Consider the following 21,064-nt stretch of genomic DNA (forward strand, 5'->3'; position numbering starts at 1 on the left):
CCCCATGCATATTAATTCAGGACCATCCAAAACGGTTCTGACATCCTCCCACCTGAAGACCTCTCGAGAAAGACCTAGGATGAGTCTAAGGCAGGTAACAGAGCGTTTGTGGCTTGCCCTTATGAAAGCAGTTGCAGCGTTATGAAATCAAGCCTTCTGCTCTCAGTTTGAATATTGTATTAATAAGTATACGCCGGGAAATGATTCCAATGAGTGAAAACATCCCATTCAAACGTCTGAAATAACTGTATAATCGAAACAACATTTCAGTACTTAAGTGAATGTGTAACATACAGAGATTAGAAAACAGCTGCTCACTAAAATACCACTCAGTATTTGGAATTAGTTCTGAATCCTCTACATTGTCTTAAAGTCTGGAGTAATGCAATGTATCACGATTTCTTCAAGGAACACTTAGAAACCGAAAAGTTCATTTTACTTCTGAATTTTCCTTTGCCTCTTTGAATGTTTTCCTCTGTATTAAAGATTTCGCCCTTTGGTTTGATAAATGCTCCCCCCTCCCAAAAAAAGTTCTTTCATTTTTCATTTCTTAAACCTCCCATGCAACAACTATTTTGGCTTTTAATGAAGGGATTTTTTTTTCATCGAGCAAACTGTAAACCATGTCGCCTGGATACAGCAAAAGCCGAAATTCCACAGATTTCCACAAAGTCAGACATTGTGTTGAGGGGAAAGCGTGTTGGGCATTCTTTGATTTTTGTGTCCTGCGTTAGCATAGAAAGAAAGAAAGAAAGAAAGAAAGAAAGAAAGAAAGAAAGAAAGAAAGAAAGAAAGAAAGAAAGAAAGAAAGAAAGAAAGAAAGAAAGAAAGAAAGAAAGAAAGAAAGAAAGAAAAGAAAAGAAAAGAAAAGAAAAGAAAAGAAAAGAAAAGAAAAGAAAAGCTGCATGTGATGAACACAAAATGTGACAATTTCTTTCTTAACATGTGCCCCTGCCTCTCCCCTCAAGACACGATACGGAGTTGTTTAGCATCTAGGGGTGATAATGTGACTTCTGTTAAACTGGAGTGAACGCAGCAGCAAGGAGCAGTAGGTGGTGATGTAATAGGTACCAGCGCACATGGATATATAAATATCGTGGCCAGGGCTAAAGCGCTATGGCTGAGCAGCTATAGAAGAAGATCAACACTTCAGACAAGACTTCTGGAGTTGAGATCAAGTTCAGAATAAGATTCAGCTGAGTCGATCCCCCTGCTTTCTCTCCCCTTGCTCACAGGATTTCTTCTCCATGCAGCCCGACCAGGGAAACCACAGCTCCTTTGGTGACTGAGCTCCTGGGATCCCTCCTTTGCTGCTACTTCTCCCTTTTTTTCTTTGATCTAAGTATAAAGTGGGAGCTCGGAGCCGAGTGTATTTTTAGAGCAATTGACTCCCTTCTAACCACGTGTGCTGCCCCTGTTGATCAGGATGACTCTCCCCTCGGCCTTCATGCCAATCTTGCTCCTGGGACTGCTTTCGCCTTGGGTGGTGCGCTGCGTTCCTTTCTCTGCCCAGCACAACGACACCCTGGAGTGGCGCTGGGAGACTCTCTTCTCTCGTTCCATGGCCAGGCTCCCGGGGGAGAGGAAAGAGATCAGCCGGGACAGTGACTATCTGTTGGGCATCAAGAGGCTGCGACGTCTCTACTGCAACGTAGGCATCGGGTTTCACATCCAAGTCTTGCCAGACGGCAGAATCAACGGGATTCACAACGAAAATCGATACAGTAAGTGGCTGCTTTTTGTGTTTCCCCCACCTTGTCAATTTCAAGAGGGATTTATGACTGACGGGGCTTTGGCACGTCGAAGCGCGTCTCACCTGATAGCTGACAGCCTGAGCTGGTGACTTGCCTAAGCTCCCTTACAGGGACAAAACGAAGAGTTGTGGGGGGTCTGTTGTTTTGGGGAAGTGTGTGTGGGGCAGGGGGAGCAAATCAGCGGAAGGGTAATGGGTTATAGGGGCATTTTCCTTCTTGAGGTCCTGTTTGGGAAATAGATTTGCGTTCCCAGCGAGTATTACGCTTTGTATATCAGAGCCTTCTGAGCAGAGAAACACCCGGGCCCCTTCAGAGGGAAAATTATTATTGCAGCTGGTTACCTAGGTATTGTGAGCGGCTTATGGAACGCTTTCCAAAGTCAGCTGAAAGTCGATCCTAAGAATGCATGGTCACACTCATGTTGCATCGATCGACTTCCCCCAGATCCGTTTTGAATCGGGTTATCAAGTCCCTCAAACCAGTGGCATTGATCCTGCTGAAGACACCGGGCTACTAAGTAAAAAAGTGCTTAGCCAGCAATCCCAGCGCCTTGGGTTTGAAAGTCCATATGTATATGCTTAAGTGGCATGAGCATTGGAAATCAATCAGGGGAAATCTTTTTGTTCAGGTCCTCCGTCCCCCCCTCAACCTCCCCCAGAACGTGTTTTAAAAATAATAGCACTGCAGGGCTCTGATTGCTTGCTTGAGAGCGATTTATGGAGGAGGCTACTGTGTATGGATAGAATTGCTTAAAGCAATATTTTTCCTGCTGTCCAAAAGAATCAGGTGTTCTTTCCATGTCAGCATCTGGATGCCCAGCACCACAGCATGCAGGGTGTTCCTCCCCCACCCACAGGTTTTCAAACAGTAAATTGGGATTCCTGAGTCAAAAGCCACTCGCAAACATTAGCACAGTCCAATAGAAAAGCATCTGTTAGTGACTTAACCCCATGGCCCCATGACTTTATCTGATACCCAACTGAAACAATAGGATTTGGGGTTATAGTCAGCATAAGGACACATGTTTGATTTCCTATAAAGTTATTGTTATTTATTTTAACCTGGGCAATGAGTGAGACTCCTTCTTACCATTTAAAATATTACATTTTTAAGGGGCTGTTTTATTTGATGTTATCTAGCTGAATGAAAATGGGGTTCAGTCTTTAAATCACAGGGGGAAACCTGACACACACAATCATCTTTAAAAATTTTAGAACTATTTATTCAAGAAAGTAACTGAGAAGTCACATATAGAAGCATGTGGAGATGTTAGGCAAATAATCATGCTTTAGCCTTGATTGGGAGGGATAGGTTTGAAATGGTCACTGTTCTTGTTAAATGGACCCATATTAAGGTTATCACACATTTTTGAAATGCACTTGTATTTCCGTCTATTTTGTGTGACTCCATTCGTTTTTCACCATAGGTCTGCTTGAAATTTCTCCAGTGGAAAGAGGAGTGGTGAGCCTATTTGGTGTGAAAAGTGGGCTCTTTGTAGCCATGAATGGCAAAGGCAAGCTCTATGGATCTGTAAGTAGCTCATGAGATACTGAGTGACTGCCTGGCTAGATTTAAATTGCCCAATCCCGGGTCCTACATTGTGTTGCTCATCCAAGTCACAGCATTCTTGAAGCACTCTGTCTGACTGTGAATGGAAGGTGTACTGTGCAGAGATGCTGTTGGTGCAGTGCCCTTGATGTAAATTCCATCCTTTGCATTTCTAGCCTTTAGATGTTCTTACTATCCTCCCTAGTGTAAAAAAGTCATTCTGCCAGGGACCACCCATACTGTCAAGTTTGTCCACAAACACAGTGATCATTTGGTTGGGAAAGACCACAAGTTAGTCTGGATAAAAAGCAAGCGAACACACAAATAAAAGGAAGCTCTCCAAATAGGAACAGCTTCAGCTTGGCATATATACCTGCTTGGTTTCTCTGAGTAATTTCTGACCTGTCCCACCTAGTTTTTTGTAATCCTTTATGACACCACAAATCAATACTTAACAGTGATCACTCTTTGTTAATGCTGCAGAACTGACACGCTGCTCTGGTGATGGACAGACGGTCATCACATGGGCTGTGCCTCTTTTGAAAAACAAATTTGATCTGTTCAGCCAGAATGCAAGCATGTCTTGCATTTTACACTGGATTTTGGGAACAAACAGCAGACTGGGTTTCATTTTTTAAACCCACTTGGTGCTAAAAATAATAATACAAGTCTTGTTTCAGGTCACTTAGAACTTTCTCTCTGCTTGTTGCCTTCCCCTTTGTGTAAGTTGCTGTGGGCAGCGTCATTTCAGTCCTATGATCCTGTATGCAAAATTCTGCTTTCAGATTGACTTCTCTGTCAATGACTTCTCTGTTTCTTGTCTCTCCAAATTCATTTTGAAGGAGTTTTGGTTGCACAAGGGCCTGATCCTGCATCCTGTAACTCCACAAAGCTCTAAGTGAAGCAAATGGATGTTTTGCCTGACTGAGGATATGACTATACAAACTAACCAGCTTAGGGTCTGACCCTGCACTGGTGCAGTCAAGAGGCCATTTTGCCATTGACTCCAGTCAAACTAGTATCAGGCCTTCAGAGTACAACTGCTCCTCTGTCATTATCTCCAAGGGGCATCCAGCAGGAGTAGTGGCTGCATTTTGTGTCTTGGGTTTTCTGATCCCCAGTGTTTCTCTAGCGCAGCTTCTCACTCTGGCAGGTTGAGACCTATTTTGCAAAAACTAGTGCTTAAAATTTATAATAGAGATAATCCCAGTAGTTAATTTAGTACCTATCAGTGGCAGTCCAATCCTGTGCTAGTATATGTATCCAGGTAAAGCACTGCCGTCCCTTAATCTTAATGAATCCATGCTTTCTGATGGACCATCTGGCATCTCAATGGGATGATCTATTTAAAAGATCGCTAGGGGAAAATCAGCTGTGTGTTTCCCTTCACCAGGCCTTCACCTGTTGGCAATGATATTTCCACCCCTGATATTTAATATTTCCTTCCCCTTTCCTCCTCCTTTGCATTTCAGACCCATTTCAACGATGAGTGTAAATTCAAAGAGATTCTTCTGCCGAACAACTACAATGCTTACGAGTCCAGGATTTACCCCGGCATGTACATAGCTCTGAGCAAAAATGGAAGAACAAAGAAAGGCAACAAAGTGTCTCCCACAATGACAGTGACACATTTTCTTCCTAGAATCTGAGACATCTTCCTTCAGACCTACCTCAGCACAGGGGGAGAGACAAGACACGCTTGGGGGAAAACGTGGTGCACTTTTATTAGAGAGTTTTATGCAAGACTAGGTGTAAGATATTTAAATTAATTATTTAAGTCTGTATATATTGCCACAAAATTATTTATAGTTCTGATTTTTTTTATTTCTAAAAACAAACAAACAAAAACCCTAACCCAAGGTATTTCATTTGATGGTGCAACTACAGAAGACTTCTGCTTTGTGGTTTATTTAACTTTTTTTAAATTTATCACAGGTGTGCTGCTATTATGTGTTTTAAAACAAGTGAAATTTGATTCCTGTATTACAATGTTTTGCACTGTTTGTGTGTTGTACAGTGTTTGTTGGTGTACACGTACTTGTTTGTGGGTTTTTTTAAATCCTCCGTCACCAGATAAGGTCTTAGTCTTTGAAAATGAGTTGTGCAAACCTTTCTCAGTTCTGATGCTAGCTTACAGGAACATACAATGTCCAACCTCTTTTGTGCAGTGTTGCTATTTAATTGAAATGGTATCGGTTTACTTCTGGTACAGAAAGTGCAGTGTTGAAGTACTACCCCACAAATCTGTTTTTAGATCTGCCAGTGTTGAACTTTGAACTTTGCTGCAGTCAATCTTTGCAGAGCTACTAGGCAATACAGACCCTTAAACAACTATATAAACTCCATTTTTTTCTTTTCTGTTCAGATAAACAGAAGCATGATTTCTTTTGTGGAGCATTAGAAAAAGCTAATGTTACATATGATTGCTTTGCACATTAGGTCTAAAAAGTGTGTGTCATCCCCTCCCCTAACAAAACTGTGAAATATTCTATGAACTCATTGTGTTAATTTATTCAAATCAAAAATTCCTTTTTCAAATTTGAAGACTACATGTATTTCCCAAAGCCTATGAAACTCTAGTGCTCCCATAATTTTAAATATATAATCAAAATACATTTTCTGGTTCTTGAGAATCCCAGCCTCTATAGATAGAAATCAAACTGGTTTTAAGTGAGTGAAGCTGGTCTATATGATCTTTAAAATGCAGTCTTTGGAAGGAGAAATATGCTGCTCTTTTCTATGTCTCATTCCCTGACAAAATTAATTAATTTCTACCTCACTAATTCTTGAAGCCAGTCTCCTAACAAAATCTGCATAGAAAGTGCAAACTTTTGTCTTCAGTATTATAATTCCAGGAAGGGGGTGGGGTTTGGATATTTGCTATCCCAAATCTTTATTTTCCATATGTAGCCAGAAGTATTCAAGATAGAGTCAGTTGCATCCTATTTGAGCCTTGTCACGTTTGAGCTATCTTTACCCAGTGATTTACTTTTAGTAGGGATAATCATGGTGAAAATATTTGCAGACAGCTGTCAGGCTGTAGCGCTATATGGTCATCAAGTAACCCTATATTTTTCTTTCTATATTTTGCAAATGTAACCCATGTCTCTAAAGGAACGAAGGAAAAGGCAGGTTTGATCATGAGAGAAGGGAGAAAGGAGACTCTGAAAATGATGGTAAACTTTTCATTTTTTGATAAAAGTGAGATTCATGGTCTTAAGTTGAAAACAATCATGATCACAATGCTTGGTGAGTAAGTTTAATACTCCTACAGGATGTTTACAGATAGATCATCTTCCAAATTCAATTAGTGGTTTTTGGACACAGACAAGCCCCCAGGCTGCAGAAAATTTGAGTTCAGCAATTTTTCCTTTCTACATTCCTATATGAAAAGTTTTTGCTCTACTAGAGTTGCATATACTTGCATATATACTGTACTTACAAATGACCTTGAAAAGTAAAGCTACTCACCAAAGTTCACTGAGATCAGCATGTAGCAGGACCAGATTTTAAACCACCTACTGCTGCTGTTCAAAAATAAAACCAAATTAAAAAACAAAGCCAAACATAAGAAAGCACCTAGGGAAAATGGTGCTAAGGTTTTCTCAACAATTTGAGGGATTTCTGTATTTTCTTTGTTTTTTTTTTATATGTGAGTAATCATTAGTGTAACTTTCACCACTACCTCTGAAACCTCAAATTTTTTCCACATTTCAGAAAACAAAATAATATTGCAAAGCATTTGTCTGAAGAATGGTTCTTCTGTGTCATCTTTCACTCCATTGAAATCCATTACCTACAGCCTCACTCTAGATATATTCAGAGGTAATTGTTGTAACTTCCAAATATTGTGGTAAAACCTTTATATTGATGTTACATGGTATGAGCTTTCACCATTTACCAGAATCTGTCTGTAGTTTTATACAGGTGCTGTTCAATATTGTGGTGTATGTGCTGTGCACATTTAAATGCATAATAAATGATACATGTTTACATTAGAACTGATTGAAGTTATTTTGAGTGGACTTCATTCCTCCAATGAAAGACAAGACTTGATTCCTCTCTTTTAAACGCATGGGCACCTTTACATAATATTTACAAGAAATATTTATGCCAATGCTCCCAATACTCAAAACTTTCTCAGGCAAAACTCTCACTGACGGCACTGCGAATTTTGTCTGAGAAGGCCCAGGTTTTTATAGCTGTTTTATACATTAGCCCAGTTGCATGCAAGCCAGGCCAATAATAATAAATATAAACTATTAATGACAGTAACAACAGTAGTAGGGACTAGAGGCCCAAACTGAGACTGGAGTCTCATTTTGCTAGGCATTATACAGACTTATGGTAAAATATAAGTCCCTGCCTTTTAGTCTGTTTAGGAGTGATGCTTGATAGGTTTTCACCTGGCTTTAATAAATGCCATAGTCGTTCCTTGTTGCATGCTTCAATTAAATAATTGATTTAAGTGTCTCTGTCCTGTTTTCATTGCAACTGTTGCTTGTGCTGTTACAAACATTTATTGTAATGTCCATTGGGGGAACTATTAAATACAAGGTACACGGTAGTACTCATCTCTGGCAAGATTCCTTCTGGTCTAAATTTGAATCTCAGGTTTTCATCTATACTCAATTTCTCAGAAAAAAAGTGTGGGCGTGTATGTATGTGTGTGTATAAACGACAAAGGCAATATGTAAAATTGACCCTACGCCCACTGATTTCAGTGGGAGTTTGTCTAAGAATTGTGAAAAGCAGAGGCAACTCATCTACACTCAACCAACCTGGAATTAGCTGGTGAACCATTTTAAATAACTAATATATTTGCGAAGATCATGATCAGCCCAGAAATAGAAAAGGAGGCAAAATATAATGAGTATATATTTGCTATGGATTTTTTACCCATAAGAACATAAGAACAGACATACTGGGTCAGACCAAAGGCCCATCTATCCCAGTATCCTGTCTGCCGAGAGTAACCTATACCAGATGCCCCAGAGGAAGGGAACACAACAGATAATCATTATGTGATGTACTATTAACTGGTGAGGTATTTCTGCCAATTTCACCCAACTAATTAGAGCTCAGTGAATGAGATATTTAATTAATGTCAATTTCTTTTTCTGTTTGAAGAATGTCCATTAACAGATCTTGATTTTCTGTGATTTGTTAGTTATTTAATAATATTTTATGGATTTTTTGTGATGATTGCTTACGCCTCAGAATTTGAAATTTAGAATTTGAGTTGTGTTGGACTTGGTTAGTTGTGGTTGATCAACTAAGTCACATGGACTCCAATCCTGCACAGATTTGCTCAGATGTTTAACAAGCATGTGACTAGTCCCACTAATGTCAATGTGTAAAGAAAAGCATACGTACCAAGACTAGAGGCATTATTTCTGATTGTAAAAATGTTACTCTTATCATCAGGTTTCTGGTATGAATGTTCCCTGAAAAAAATTAAAATGTGTTTCCCATAAACATTCAAGAAGGCAACCTTCTAGTTCACTTCCTATAAGCATTTATCCTTGTAAAACCTTTTTGTACAAATGTTTGAAGAAAGTAAGTGCAGAACTTGTGGAGCAATATATTTAAAAATATAAATAAGTGTATACAATTTTTTCCCACCTCTATAAAAAAGATAGCAATAAATATATAAATAAGCTTATCTATTCCCAGGTAGAATGTTACTGAAAATAGCTCAGTTATGCTAGTAATTAACAAAAATGTATGATTAAATCTATTATTTAAATAAAAGACATATGCACATACACCTATCATGATTATGTCCTATAGTTGTTTAAATTACCAGTATGTCTGCGCTAGTCTCAATTAAGTTCTATCTGAGAATGAAAATATATAACAATCTCTATGTATGACTACTGAGCTCGAAACATAAATATCCATGTTAGAAACAACAAAATTCCTGTTTAACTACTTAAATGAAATTGTACCTAATGCTTAGAGATGATCACATTTTTTTTTTTCAATGGAAAGATTTTTCATCAGAAAATGCTGATTCACCAATCTTATCAGAACAGAATTTTCAATATTTTGTTTCTAAACTTTCATTTCTAAATTATGTTTTATTCAATGTCATATTATAAATCATACTATAAATAACATTTTAAAAGTAAGCATTAAAATGCAGCTTTTCAGTTTTATCACAACAAAATTTTAATTGATCCAAAATAACAACAAATTTTGTTTTCCTGGAAATTTTGAAAGTCAGTATTGTATTCCAATACTGTATGAAATCAAATTTCAAAATCATACATATTTTTACAGCACTACTAATTCAAAATAGTTGAAGGGTTAATTACTACAAAACTGAAACAAACTAGTGTTCAAAAACTATCGCTTCAAAAGTAACTATGTAAACAACCGAGATGAGGACAGATAAGGTAGAGAATGTACATTTTTTTATTGGATGAATCATAGAACTGGAAGGGACCTCGAGAGGTCATCAAGTCCAGTCCCCTGCCCTCATTGCAGGACCAAATACTGTCTAGACCATCTCTGATAGACATTTCTCTAACCTACTCTTAAATATCTCCAGAGATGGGGATTCCACAATCTCCCTGGGCAATTGTTGACTACCCTGACAGTTAGGAACTTTTTCCTAATGTCCAATCTAAACCTCCCTTGCTGCCGTTTAAGCCCATTGCTTAAAGCAGATAAATGCTTAAGCAGATGAATGAAGAAAATAAGCTAAATCAAGTGACAGTCTCAAGCACAAATGTACTTTTCTCAGGAAAGATGCCTGGTCTCTGGGTTGCAAGGTCAATGGAACTGAAATTATATACTGCCATTTCATTTTTGCTGATTTTTGTTTGTGACATTTTTAAATCCCAGCTTCTAAATATGGTCAGTGTTTAACCTATAGTTCTATACTCAAGTGTTTCTTGGTCTAATAGGTTTTGTTCTGACTGTTCAGTCTAGATGTACCTTCTTTATTGGACATAATTATCATGATTATGTTTATTATTTACATCTTACTGTAAATACATGTAGTGCTTTCCAATAAGTAAAATTATCAAATTAAAAGTCCCTACCTCAAAGTGATCACACTTTGAGTGCAGAAAGCAGATATAATCAGTAAACAGACACACATGACTTTCCGAAGAATGTACTGAGGTTCTGTCTCATAGATGAGCACTTTCACCTTCCACTTTTTGGTGTCATCGTGCTTCAATGTGCCATTACAGGGAGGGTAATGCCTAGTTGTCAGAGCTGCAGTCAGAGGCTAGAACAGAACCAAAGGTTAGAGTTTGGGGCTGGGAATCAGAGCCAGGCAGAGACAGAATCAGCAACCAAACAGGAGAGCAGGGCAGGAGTAGACAGGAGGCTGTGAACTAAGCAGGAGCAGGGCTAGAGCAAAGCTAGGAGCAGGGTGGGCACAGAAGAGCTTGCTGTTATAGGCATGTGCACTGGGTAGCCAAATATCAGTTGTGACTGTTGGGCTTAATCAGGTGTAGCATGTAGGCATAGGCTGCCTGGGCACTGGGAAGGAACATCTGCAATTCTGATACGGTGGGAATTCTAACTAGTAGTGCCCTGCAAATCTGCAGATATCCACCTTATAAAAAGCTAGCCCCGGAGTTAAGTGAAGGACCAGCCAGCGGAGGAACCAGACATCTGTTCTGTGCCCCTGGACTGGGAGGCTAAGGACTGGCCTGGACCACCGTGCTTGCAGGAGCCTGATGACTGGCCTGGACCCCCTGGGACTGCTACTGGAACTACTGATCCCCAATACCCCAGCGAACCGACCAGAGAACCAGGTATGCGTGGAGGGGGAGAACAGAAGTAGCCCAGGGAGAGCTGGCCACAGTTTGAGCCACAGCTGGGGTCAGGGTGTTGCGGTCTGGATCTCCCCTCACCCAACAGCAAACTGTTCAGCTGCTGTTAGGGCTCTAGGCTGGGATGCAGTGGAGTGGGTGGGTCTGCGTCCCCCCTGCCACCCAACCATCGCGTGGCAATCTCCCCACTCCACCACTTCAGGCTAATTACCTGAGATTGCTGGATCTCCGTCCGGACAAGGATACTCAACCATTTACTGTTAGCTTGCTGCCCCACCCTGAACCAGGGCCTGGGCCACTGAACTCTGATGGTTTGGTTGCTTTGCTGCCCTACCCTGACCAGGGCTCGGTCCTTACTATTCACTTGCCACCCGCCCTGAACCAGGGCTTGGGCTATGAACTATAACTGGTGACTGTTTGTGTTGCTGCCCCATCCCGAACCAGGACCAGAGCTATTGACTGGTTGTGGCCACCCCACCCTGAACCAGGACCTGGGCATCTAACTACTTGAACTGGCTTATTACCCATTGAACTGGGCTGATCATTGGCCCCAGACCTAGGATTAAAAGGGTTTCATGGACTGAGACAGAGTGGCTGCCCACTCACCCTGAAGGGGAAGAGCCCCTCCGTGAGCCCCGACCGGCTATGACACCTACTTCGAAATAAGCTAATGCTATTTGCATAGCTCAAATTGCATCGCTTATTTCGAAATAGCTTATTTTGAAATTTGGCGCTGTCTACACAGTGCTAATTTCAAAATAAATCACCATTCTGGTGTCTTCCTTAATCCTCATGTTTACATGAAGCCAGAATAAGAACCCCATTATTTTGAATGTGTTTCAAAATAATGGATGTGCTGTTAAGATGCGCAGAACACTATTTAGGGATAACGGACACTATCCCGAAATAGTGCCGCTGTGTAGCTGTACCCTTGGAGACGAACAAAAATGTAGATGGCATCATGAGCTGAAGAAGTGGATTGTGCCAACAAAAGCTCATGATATCATCTACATTTTTTGTTAGTCTCTGAAGGCTGCAGGACTATTCACTGGTTTTTAAGCTTTATACTGATATAACTATAAATTCATACTGTAGCTTATCCTAATATAACTGCTCCAAAAAACAAGCCCATTTCTGTAACACCAACTAGCCTGTCAACTGCAGAAACATTTGCAATGCATGTCCTTCCTATCAGTGCGTTCCCATCCTGGTGAAGGCTGGAGGTGTCCTGGAAGCACTGGATTAGCAGGATTAATGATAGAGGGGAGGAGGCACTGGAGCAGTACTGGGACTAGTTCCAAGCAGGCTCCTGTGGGGACAAAATAATTGGTCATGTAACTTAGCTACAAACCATTGTAATCCAGCCTATAGGCAAATTTCACCCTTCACTGGGATAAAGGCCCAGTTCAATAAGACAAACATCCAGTTCAAGGAGTCAGTTGGATGGAAGAGAGAAAAAGGGGGCTGCAAAATAAGTTTGTGGAACAAAATAACCAACCTGGGATGATGCACACACATAATTACTAATCTGCTGAGTCTCTGTCAGTTAGGGTATGTCTACAATGCACGCTTATTATGATATAAGCTATTCCGGAATAGTTATTCCAAAAATAGCTTATTTCAAAATAGCATGTCTACACTGCAGAGAAGCCTCAAAATTAGTCCAAGGCAGGCTTCCCTAATGTAGATGTGCTATCTCAATTTAGAGCCCCAGGAGGCACTGGGAAAGAATAACTTGCAATGGCCCTGCTGAGGGGCTATTTCAAAATAGCAGCATTGGAGCGTCTACACACGCCTTCTTTCAAAATAGCTATTTCAGAATAGGCATTATTCCTCGTAGAATGAGATTTACAGATTTTGGAATAAACCATCCATTATTTTGAAATTTATTATGAAATAACGGAATGGCTATGTTGATGTTCACATTGGGATACATAATACTAGTTATCTCGAAATAATGGTGCAGTGTAGGCACACTTGCATACCTCTATCATACTGGGGTGGTGACTGGCTGACACAGCCTTCTCTGTCTGGCATTCTCTGCCCTCCATGCCTGGCTGGACCACCAGAATGGACCTGCCTTTCCTGGTACCTGACACCATTTTCCTGAGGCAAAATGTATTGCATGCCCGCCCACCCCTGAATGTGGCCTGCAGCAGCCTTTTGGCATTGTGCAGGAAGGGAAGGCATGGGAACTTATTTCAAAATAACGGAATGGTTGTATAGAGGCTTTCACTGTTATTTTGAAATAACGCTATTTATCTCGAAATAACAGTGCAGTGTAGACACATCCATAGAGCTGTGACAGGATACATTTTCTTCAGTGCCCTCATTCAAAAGCATTGATACAAGTTTCTTTTGGGATTTCAAACACCCAGATTCCCTATCTCTACTACATGGGGGACTCCGATTAAATATTCCCATTGGTGGTTCTAGAGCTCCTACGCTTTTAATGAGAGACAACAAAGGTCACGTGCATAACTGATATTAACAGCTGTATTGACCATTGGCTAACGTTCCCCAAAACATTTCTGGAAATCACTGGAAGCAAACAGATGTAGCTGTGGAGTTAATGCAAAAGGATGTAAACAGCAAGTCACCAGAAGCCAAAGCATTTTACCAAGTGGCTTTGACACTTTCCAAACACCTTTAAGCTGATGAAGAGTTGATTTGTACTTCAGAGGTAACTTGATTAACAACCAGTTTGAAACTGGAATATGTTAATTGGTACAAACATCACTAAATCACTTTCTTTAACCTCTATGAGGTAGTGTGAATGAGCGACAACAAAGGTCAATAAAGCATGGGGAGAGAGATAAAAAATTATGCTTGAATCACTTGTGCCAGGTACTGATGGTAGAACAGTAGATGATTACTAATATAAAGTAATGTTACATGCAAAAAAAAAAAAAAATTAAAGGGACACTGAGGTTGCAAAGCCCAGCACTCAACTGTGAGGAAATGCCAAAACGTATGTTGCCTGTGCAATCTAAATCTGCCTTCTTTGTGTGCATGAGGCAGTCTTTAATTACATGATTACATTTTTTCACAAGACCTCTTCCTAATCCAGTGCATGGGATAGACAGTGCTCACTAAGGGTATGTCTGCATAGCAGGGCTAAACTCAAATTAAGCTATGCAACTTGAGCTACGCTAATTATGTAGCTTAAATTGAAATAGCTTATTTCGAATTTGGGAGCATCTACACAGCACTTATTTTGAAACAGAGCACTCTTCCTCTGATTTCCCTTACTCCTTGTACAATGAGGATTACAGGAGTCAGTATAAGCAATCTTCCAGCTCAACATTATTTCAACATTATGTCAAAATAACTGCTTGTGTGAAGATGCAGACTGTGTTATTTTGGAATAACGCCATTATTCCGAAATAAAGGTGCCGTGTAGACATACCCTAAATGAACAGGTATTCCATATGTTATTTTGTCTTCATTGTTCTGTCAGTGGCCCTAGGCCTTACTCACAGCACACTATTCAAGCCTTGCTCTGAAGGTGGAATTATGAATTTCTTTATGAGCTATTTATGGTGCTCATCGCTATAATATCTGAGTGTTTCAAAAACACTAAATAATTTATTTTCACAGCATCCTTGTGAGGTAAAGGGGGGGGTCCATGTTCCACAGATGGGAAACAGAGGCATAGAAACATTCAAGACAGAAGTGTCCACTCATTATAGGCGCCCTGTTTGAGACACCAAGAATATGGCTTACATACATTCAAAGTACAGCCCTATTGACTTCAATTGTGAGTGCTCAGCACTTCTGCACATCATATCCCAGGGTTTCAAATCAGGTATACAAAATCATAGAATCATAGAGCTGGAAGGGACCTCAATAGGTCATCAAGTCCAGTCCCCTGCGCTCATGGCAGGACCAAGCACCATCTAGACCATCCCTAACAGATATCTGTCTAACCTGCTCTTAAATATCTCCAGTGATGGAGATTCCACAACCTCCCTAGGCAATTTATTCCAGTGTTTAAACATCCCTGACAGATAGGAAATTTTCCCTAATGTCCAACCTAAACCTCCCTTTCTGCAATTTAAGCCCAGAACATATGGAATACACAATTAGGGCATGTCTACACTAGGAAGTTACTTCAAAATAACTTATTTCAAAATAATAACTCCCAAAATAATTATTTCAAAATAGTATGTCCACACTACAAGGAAGCCTTGAAATTAATCCGAGGCAGGCTCCCTTAATGAAGACATGCTACCTCAACTTAGAGCCTCAAGAAGCGCTGGAGAGTAATTTCTTTGAATGACTCTGGGGAGTAGTTATTAAAAGCAGCAGCAGAGCATCCACACTATAGGCGGCCCCTGACTTATGATGCAATCGGTTCCTGGGGAAGCCTTGTAAGTTAGGAGCATCGTAACTCAACCCTCATTTACAATAGGCATCGTGCACCATCGTAAATACAGGCTGAAAGTGTAAGTCAGGAGTTTTCAGCCCCTTCTGCACTTAAAAAAATTATTCTAAGTGCGGGGGGAGTCACAACTCGGGGGTTTTCTGTAAAGCTATTTCAAAATAGGCATTATTCCTCATGGAAAGCAGGAGTTATTATTTCAAAACACCAACCCATTATTTCAAAATAATGGGCTTGTTGGTGTGGACATTCTGCTTGTTATTTCAAAATAAGGGGAGTTATTTCTTAACCCCCTAGTGTAGACCAGGGCTTAGTGACCACTTGTGAAAACTTGGGTACTTACCCATCATCACATAGGAAGTCTGTGGCAGAGTCAAGAATAGAATCCAACCCTCTAGTGCAGCCTTCATCTTCATTAACTATAACGTTTTTCTTCTCTTCCTGCCAAATACCCTGTCTTATTCACTGCACTTATTTCAGCTTCTGTACTAAATGAAATAGGGGTCCTGTGGACAAACAGTGCATCCCCAGCTATAGCTCCTAATCCCCATCTTGACTCCAGAATGTATCGTCTAGTCTCCTTGTCCAGCCAGTCCAGTCTTTCTTCCCACCTTTCTCAGGCTCCTCATATGATCTCAGTCTTTTCCACCTGCTCCCAGGCCCAGTTTCCCTCACTGTGCCTCATTGCAGTCTCCTTCTGGCTTCTCTCCCACTTCAAGTGCCAGTGCAATCCCAGTGCTCCTTGTCCCAGACTCCTTCCCTGGCCAGTCCCAGTCTCCCACTTCTTAGTTCCTCATCTCATGTCAGTCCTCCCCTGATGCTGGCTCCTGGTTCCTCTTACCAACTCCCACTCTCTCCCAATTAGTCCCAATCTCTCTGCTCCTACTACCTTCCCCACCCCCAGTCCCAGTCCCAATCTCTTTGCCCAGCCACTGTCCTTCCCTCAAATTCCTTTTCCCAGTCTATTCCTCCCACACCTCCTTCCAGTCCAACTCTTGTCCCCTCTGCATTTGTTTCCTCCTCCACTCTGCCTGGGGGCTAATACAGGGCACTGACAGGCTCCAAACTATTACTCCTCGAGCCATAGTGGCCTCCTGTATCTCAGGGTATGTCTACACTAGAAAGTTAGTTCGAACTAACGTCCGTTAGTTCGAACTAACTTTCCTAGGCGCTACACTAGCGCTCCGTTAGTTCGAACTTAATTCGAACTAACGGAGCGCTTAGTTCGAACTAGGTAAACCTCATTTTACGAGGACTAACGCCTAGTTCGAACTAGCTAGTTCGAACTAAGGGCTGTGTAGCCCTTTAGTTCGAACTAGTGGGAGGCTAAGGCTTCCCAGGTTTCCCTGGTGGCCACTCTGGCCAACACCAGGGAAACTCTATTGCCCCCCTCCCGGCCCCGGAGCCCTTAAAGGGCCACGGGCTGGCTACTCACTTTGTGCCAGTTGCAAGGCTGCAAGCACCCGTGCCTGCACAGCCTGCACCTGACACACAATGAGCCAGCCATCCGAGGGCTCCCAGCCCTCCACTGCTCCCCACGACCAGCCTGGCGGCTCCCGGGAGCCTGCCCGGGGGCGCAAAAGGCGGGCGCCCGCCTGGTCAAGTGCGGAGATCGTGGACCTCATCGAGGTTTGGGGGGAAGCCTCCAATGTCCACGATCTCTGCACTAGCCACCGGAACGCGGCCGTCTACGGACGCATGGCTGCCAGTCTGGCCGCCAGGGGCCACCAGCGCAGCCGGGAGCAGGTGCGCTGCAAAATTAAGGACTTGCGGCAGTCCTACTCCCGGGCTTGCCTGCCAGGGGCTGACCCGGAGGCCTGCCCCCACTTCCATGCCCTGGACCGCATCCTGGGGCCTCATGCCGTCCCTGCCCCCCGGGACGTGATTGACCCCGGGGCAGAGGGACCGCTCCTGGACACCGAGGAGGAGGAAGAGGGCTCTGAGAGCCAGGAGCCTGCCGCCAGCCTTCCCAGGACCCGGGACCCCCGAGGCACGCCACAGACCCGCTCGCCTGCATCATCAGAGGCCGGGGAGGCGTCCACCTGTGAGTACCCTCGTGTTCCCCTTATGTGTACGGGGGGCTGGGGCGAGAGGGAGCCCCGGGACCGTGCGCCTGGGCCTTGCCCACCACGGAGCAGCAGCTGGGGATCCTGCAGGGGCCCTGGCCTTGCAGAGGGGAGCTGGGTTTCACACACCTGGGCCCCTGGGGTAATTGACCGCTGGTCTTCTTGCACCACAGCTGCAGCACCGGGGCCTGCAGGGCACACCACACCGCCTGCAGCAGCCGCCCGCGCCCGGGCAAGCAGGACAGCCAGGAACCAGGAGGACTACCAGAGGCGGCATCTCCGGTTCCTGGACCGACAGCTCCGTCTCCAGGACCACTGGGTCCAGGAGGACCTCAGGCTGCGCCAGAGGAGTCTGGAGGCCCTGGAGGAGCAGGGCCGTGCCCTGCGAGGCCACCTCCAGAGCCTGCTGGACCGCTTTCCATTTCCTCCTCCCCCTGCTCCCCCTCTTTCTCCCCCTCTTGCTCCCCCTCTTGCTCCCCCTGCTCCCCCTGCTCCTCCTGCTTCCGCTCCTGCTTCCGCTCCTGCTTCCTCCACACCCCCTGTCCTCTCTGCCCCCCCCTCCACAACCATTCCCCACCGACGCCCCCGGACCCGCAGTGTGGCGAGACGGGAGAGGCAGCCGGACTCCCACCCCTGAGCTTTCCTTTCCCTTCCTCCCTTCCCTCCCCTCCCCTTCCAGCTCCCTCGTCCCAGGATTCCCCCTCCCTTCTCCCACCTTCATTCCTCCCTCCCCCACCCCAGTTCTGTGAAATAAACAGACGTTTTTGTTTGAAAAACAGGTGTCTTTATTTGACAGTAGGTAGGGAGGGGAAAGGGGAAGGGGGGGGTAGGGTGGAAGAAGGCCCCGGTGGGGCATGCAGGGAGAGGTCAGTCCTCCTCCTCCTCCACCTGGAAGCTCTCCCGCAGGGCTTCCCGGATCCGGATGGCCCCCCGCTGGGCTTCCCGGACAGCGGCGGTGCGGGGCTGACCGTAGTGTCCAGCCATGCGGTCAGCCTCAGCCATCCAGGCTGGCAGGAAAGCCTCCCCCTTCCGCTCACACAAATTGTGGAGCACACAACATGCCGCCACCACGGGAGGGATGTTGTGCTCGGCCAGGTCCAGACGGGTGAGGAGGCATCGAAAGCGGGCTTTCAGTCGCCCGAAGGCCCCCTCCACCACGATGCGGGCCCTGCTCAGCCTGTTATTGAAGGCCTGGCGGGAGGGATTGAGGTGCCCCGTGTAGGGCTTCATGAGCCACGGCTGCAGTGGGTAGGCGGCATCCCCCACCAGGCAGACGGGCATGTCCACGTCCCCGACCCTGATGTGGCGGTCGGGGAAGAAGGTCCCGTCCTGCAGCCGCTGGCACACGGAGGAGTTCCGGTACACCCGTGCGTCGTGTGCTTTGCCGGACCAGCCCACATTTATGTCCGTGAACTGTCCACGGTGGTCACACACGGCCTGCAGGATGACGGAGAAGTACCCCTTGCGGTTCACGTACCGGGACGCCTGGTGTTCCGGGGCACGGATGGGGATGTGCGTCCCGTCGATGGCCCCCCCGCAGTTGGGGAAGCCGAGGGCGCCGAATCCCCGGATGACGGCATCCGGGTCGGCGAGGCGGACCACCCTGCGGAGCAGCACCCGGTTGATGGCCTTGACCACCTGCGGAGAGAGACACAGCAAAGCGTCAATCAGTGGGGCGCCCGGGTGGCTGGGAGCGTGCGTGCCCTGGCAGTGCCCCGCACCCCACTCCCGGAAGCAACCCCCCTGGCGGCGTGTAGTACGGCCGGGACAGCCCGACCCCTCCGGTGCGGGGTGCCTTCGCCTCCTCCCGCCCCCCCCCTTTGTCCCTGGGGCGGCCCATCCCCTCCTCGCAGCCCCCCACCCCCCCCGGCTCGGTGGCCGACGAGCGCCGTACCTGCATGAGCACTGCTCCGACAGTGGATCTCCCCACGCCGAACTGGTTCCCGACGGATCGGTAGCTGTCCGGCGTGGAGAGCTTCCAGAGGGCGATGGCCACCCGCTTCTGGAGGGGGATGGCGGGCCTCATGCGAGTGTCCCTTCTTTGCAGGGCAGGGGCGAGCCACTCGCAGAGCTCCAGGAAGGTGTCCCTCCTCATCCTAAAGTTCTGGGTCCACTGTCGGTCGTCCCAGCGCTCCAGGACGATGCGGTCCCACCAGTCGCTGCTGGTGTCCAGACGCCAGATGCGGCGGGGCACGCCGGTGCCGGGGCGCCGCCGCGGCTCCTCCATGGCCCCCAGGGCGGCCAGGCGGAGAGGCAGGGGGCTGACGTTCCCCAGGTGGTGCCAGGCAGCCTCGAGCCATTGCTGGCAGGCTTGCAGCAGCAAGTCCAGAAAGTGCACCAGAAGGTGCAGGGCGAGCCGTGGCTCCATGTTGCCACCTGCGGCGGTCCCCCCCGAAGGGAAGCACCGACACAGACGGGCACAGAGACCGACGCTTTGCTGTCCCTCGGCGAGGTTGGCAAGCAAGCAGGAAAAGCTGAGAACCGGCTGTCCAGGGTGGTCCCTTTAAGCACGAGCCTCAGATAGCCTCAGACAGCAGCCACACAAAGCAACTGCTGACCTGATGCCCTGCCAGAACCGGTTTCAGCTGCCCTTAAATGCCCCCCTGCGTCCAATCAGTGTGGACGCGCTAGTTCGAACTAGCAAAACGCTAGTTCGAACTAGTTTTTAGTTCTAGACGCGTTAGTTCGAACTAGCTTAGTTCGAATTAACTAATTCGAACTAAGTTAGTTCGAACTAGCGCTGTAGTGTAGACGTACCCTCAGAGACTTAGTTGCAGAAAAAGGCCTTCTCAGCCCCTGTAGCCCAGTACATATGGACTCTCCAGAGAATTTAGCTCCTGAGTCTCGACAGAGCATATCTGAACATTTAACCAGTCTCTACTGAGCATAGATCAAGTGAGCTTTTTTCAGAGAGTCATAATTTGGCTGTTTATGCAGATTTAAACAGGGATAGCAAAAACTACATCCCTGCCACCAGAGTCAACTTCCTGCCAAATTTCATGTTCCTGCTCCAAAGTGCAGGCTCCAGAGCTTTTCAATGAAATGGTTGTAAGAATTTTTGCACCCTGGGTAAAACAATGTTTTTATCCTGCGAGCCTCACTCTCAGAAATGCCTGAACCATTTTACTTGAAACAAAACAAAACAAAAAATGAGGCCAACATCCAGTATGACACATTTCCACCCAAATCCAGGTAAAGTCATAAGCAACTGAAATCAGGAACTTTCAATGGGAAGTATCAGGCAACCTTTACTTTAGGTGGTGCTACCAGCCCCACCAATAAAATACAGCAGAACATAGATCTAAAACCTTGACTTAATAGTAAAGCTAAGGTATTCCCAAGCATTGCACAATGTTAAATTACAGTACCTGGTTTAAGAGAACGGGGTAACAAGCAGGGCTGCCAAGTGGAGGGGGGGCAAGGAGGCAACTGCCCCACAGCCCACCCATTTAAAAGGGCCCAGGACTCGTGGCTGCCACTGTCACTGCCTTGAGAGTGGCAGCAGCCAGAGTCCTG

The 21,064-nt window shown here is 45.2% G+C and overlaps 1 protein-coding gene across 1 annotated transcript; it reads left to right on the forward strand.

The window, feature by feature from the left end:
• Positions 1-1,035: 1,035 nt before the first annotated feature.
• On the forward strand, positions 1,036-7,295 carry FGF4 (fibroblast growth factor 4). The gene is made up of 3 exons (XM_006111466.5): positions 1,036-1,724; positions 3,181-3,284; positions 4,775-7,295. The coding sequence occupies exons 1-3, from the start codon at positions 1,427-1,429 to the stop codon at positions 4,949-4,951; spliced, it is 579 nt and encodes a 192-aa protein (XP_006111528.2). The 5' UTR covers positions 1,036-1,426; the 3' UTR covers positions 4,952-7,295.
• The last annotated feature ends 13,769 nt before the right edge of the window (positions 7,296-21,064 follow it).

This window comes from Pelodiscus sinensis, chromosome 5, assembly GCF_052426305.1.
Source record: "Pelodiscus sinensis isolate ZL-2025 chromosome 5, ASM5242630v1, whole genome shotgun sequence".
Taxonomy (NCBI): domain Eukaryota; kingdom Metazoa; phylum Chordata; order Testudines; family Trionychidae; genus Pelodiscus; species Pelodiscus sinensis.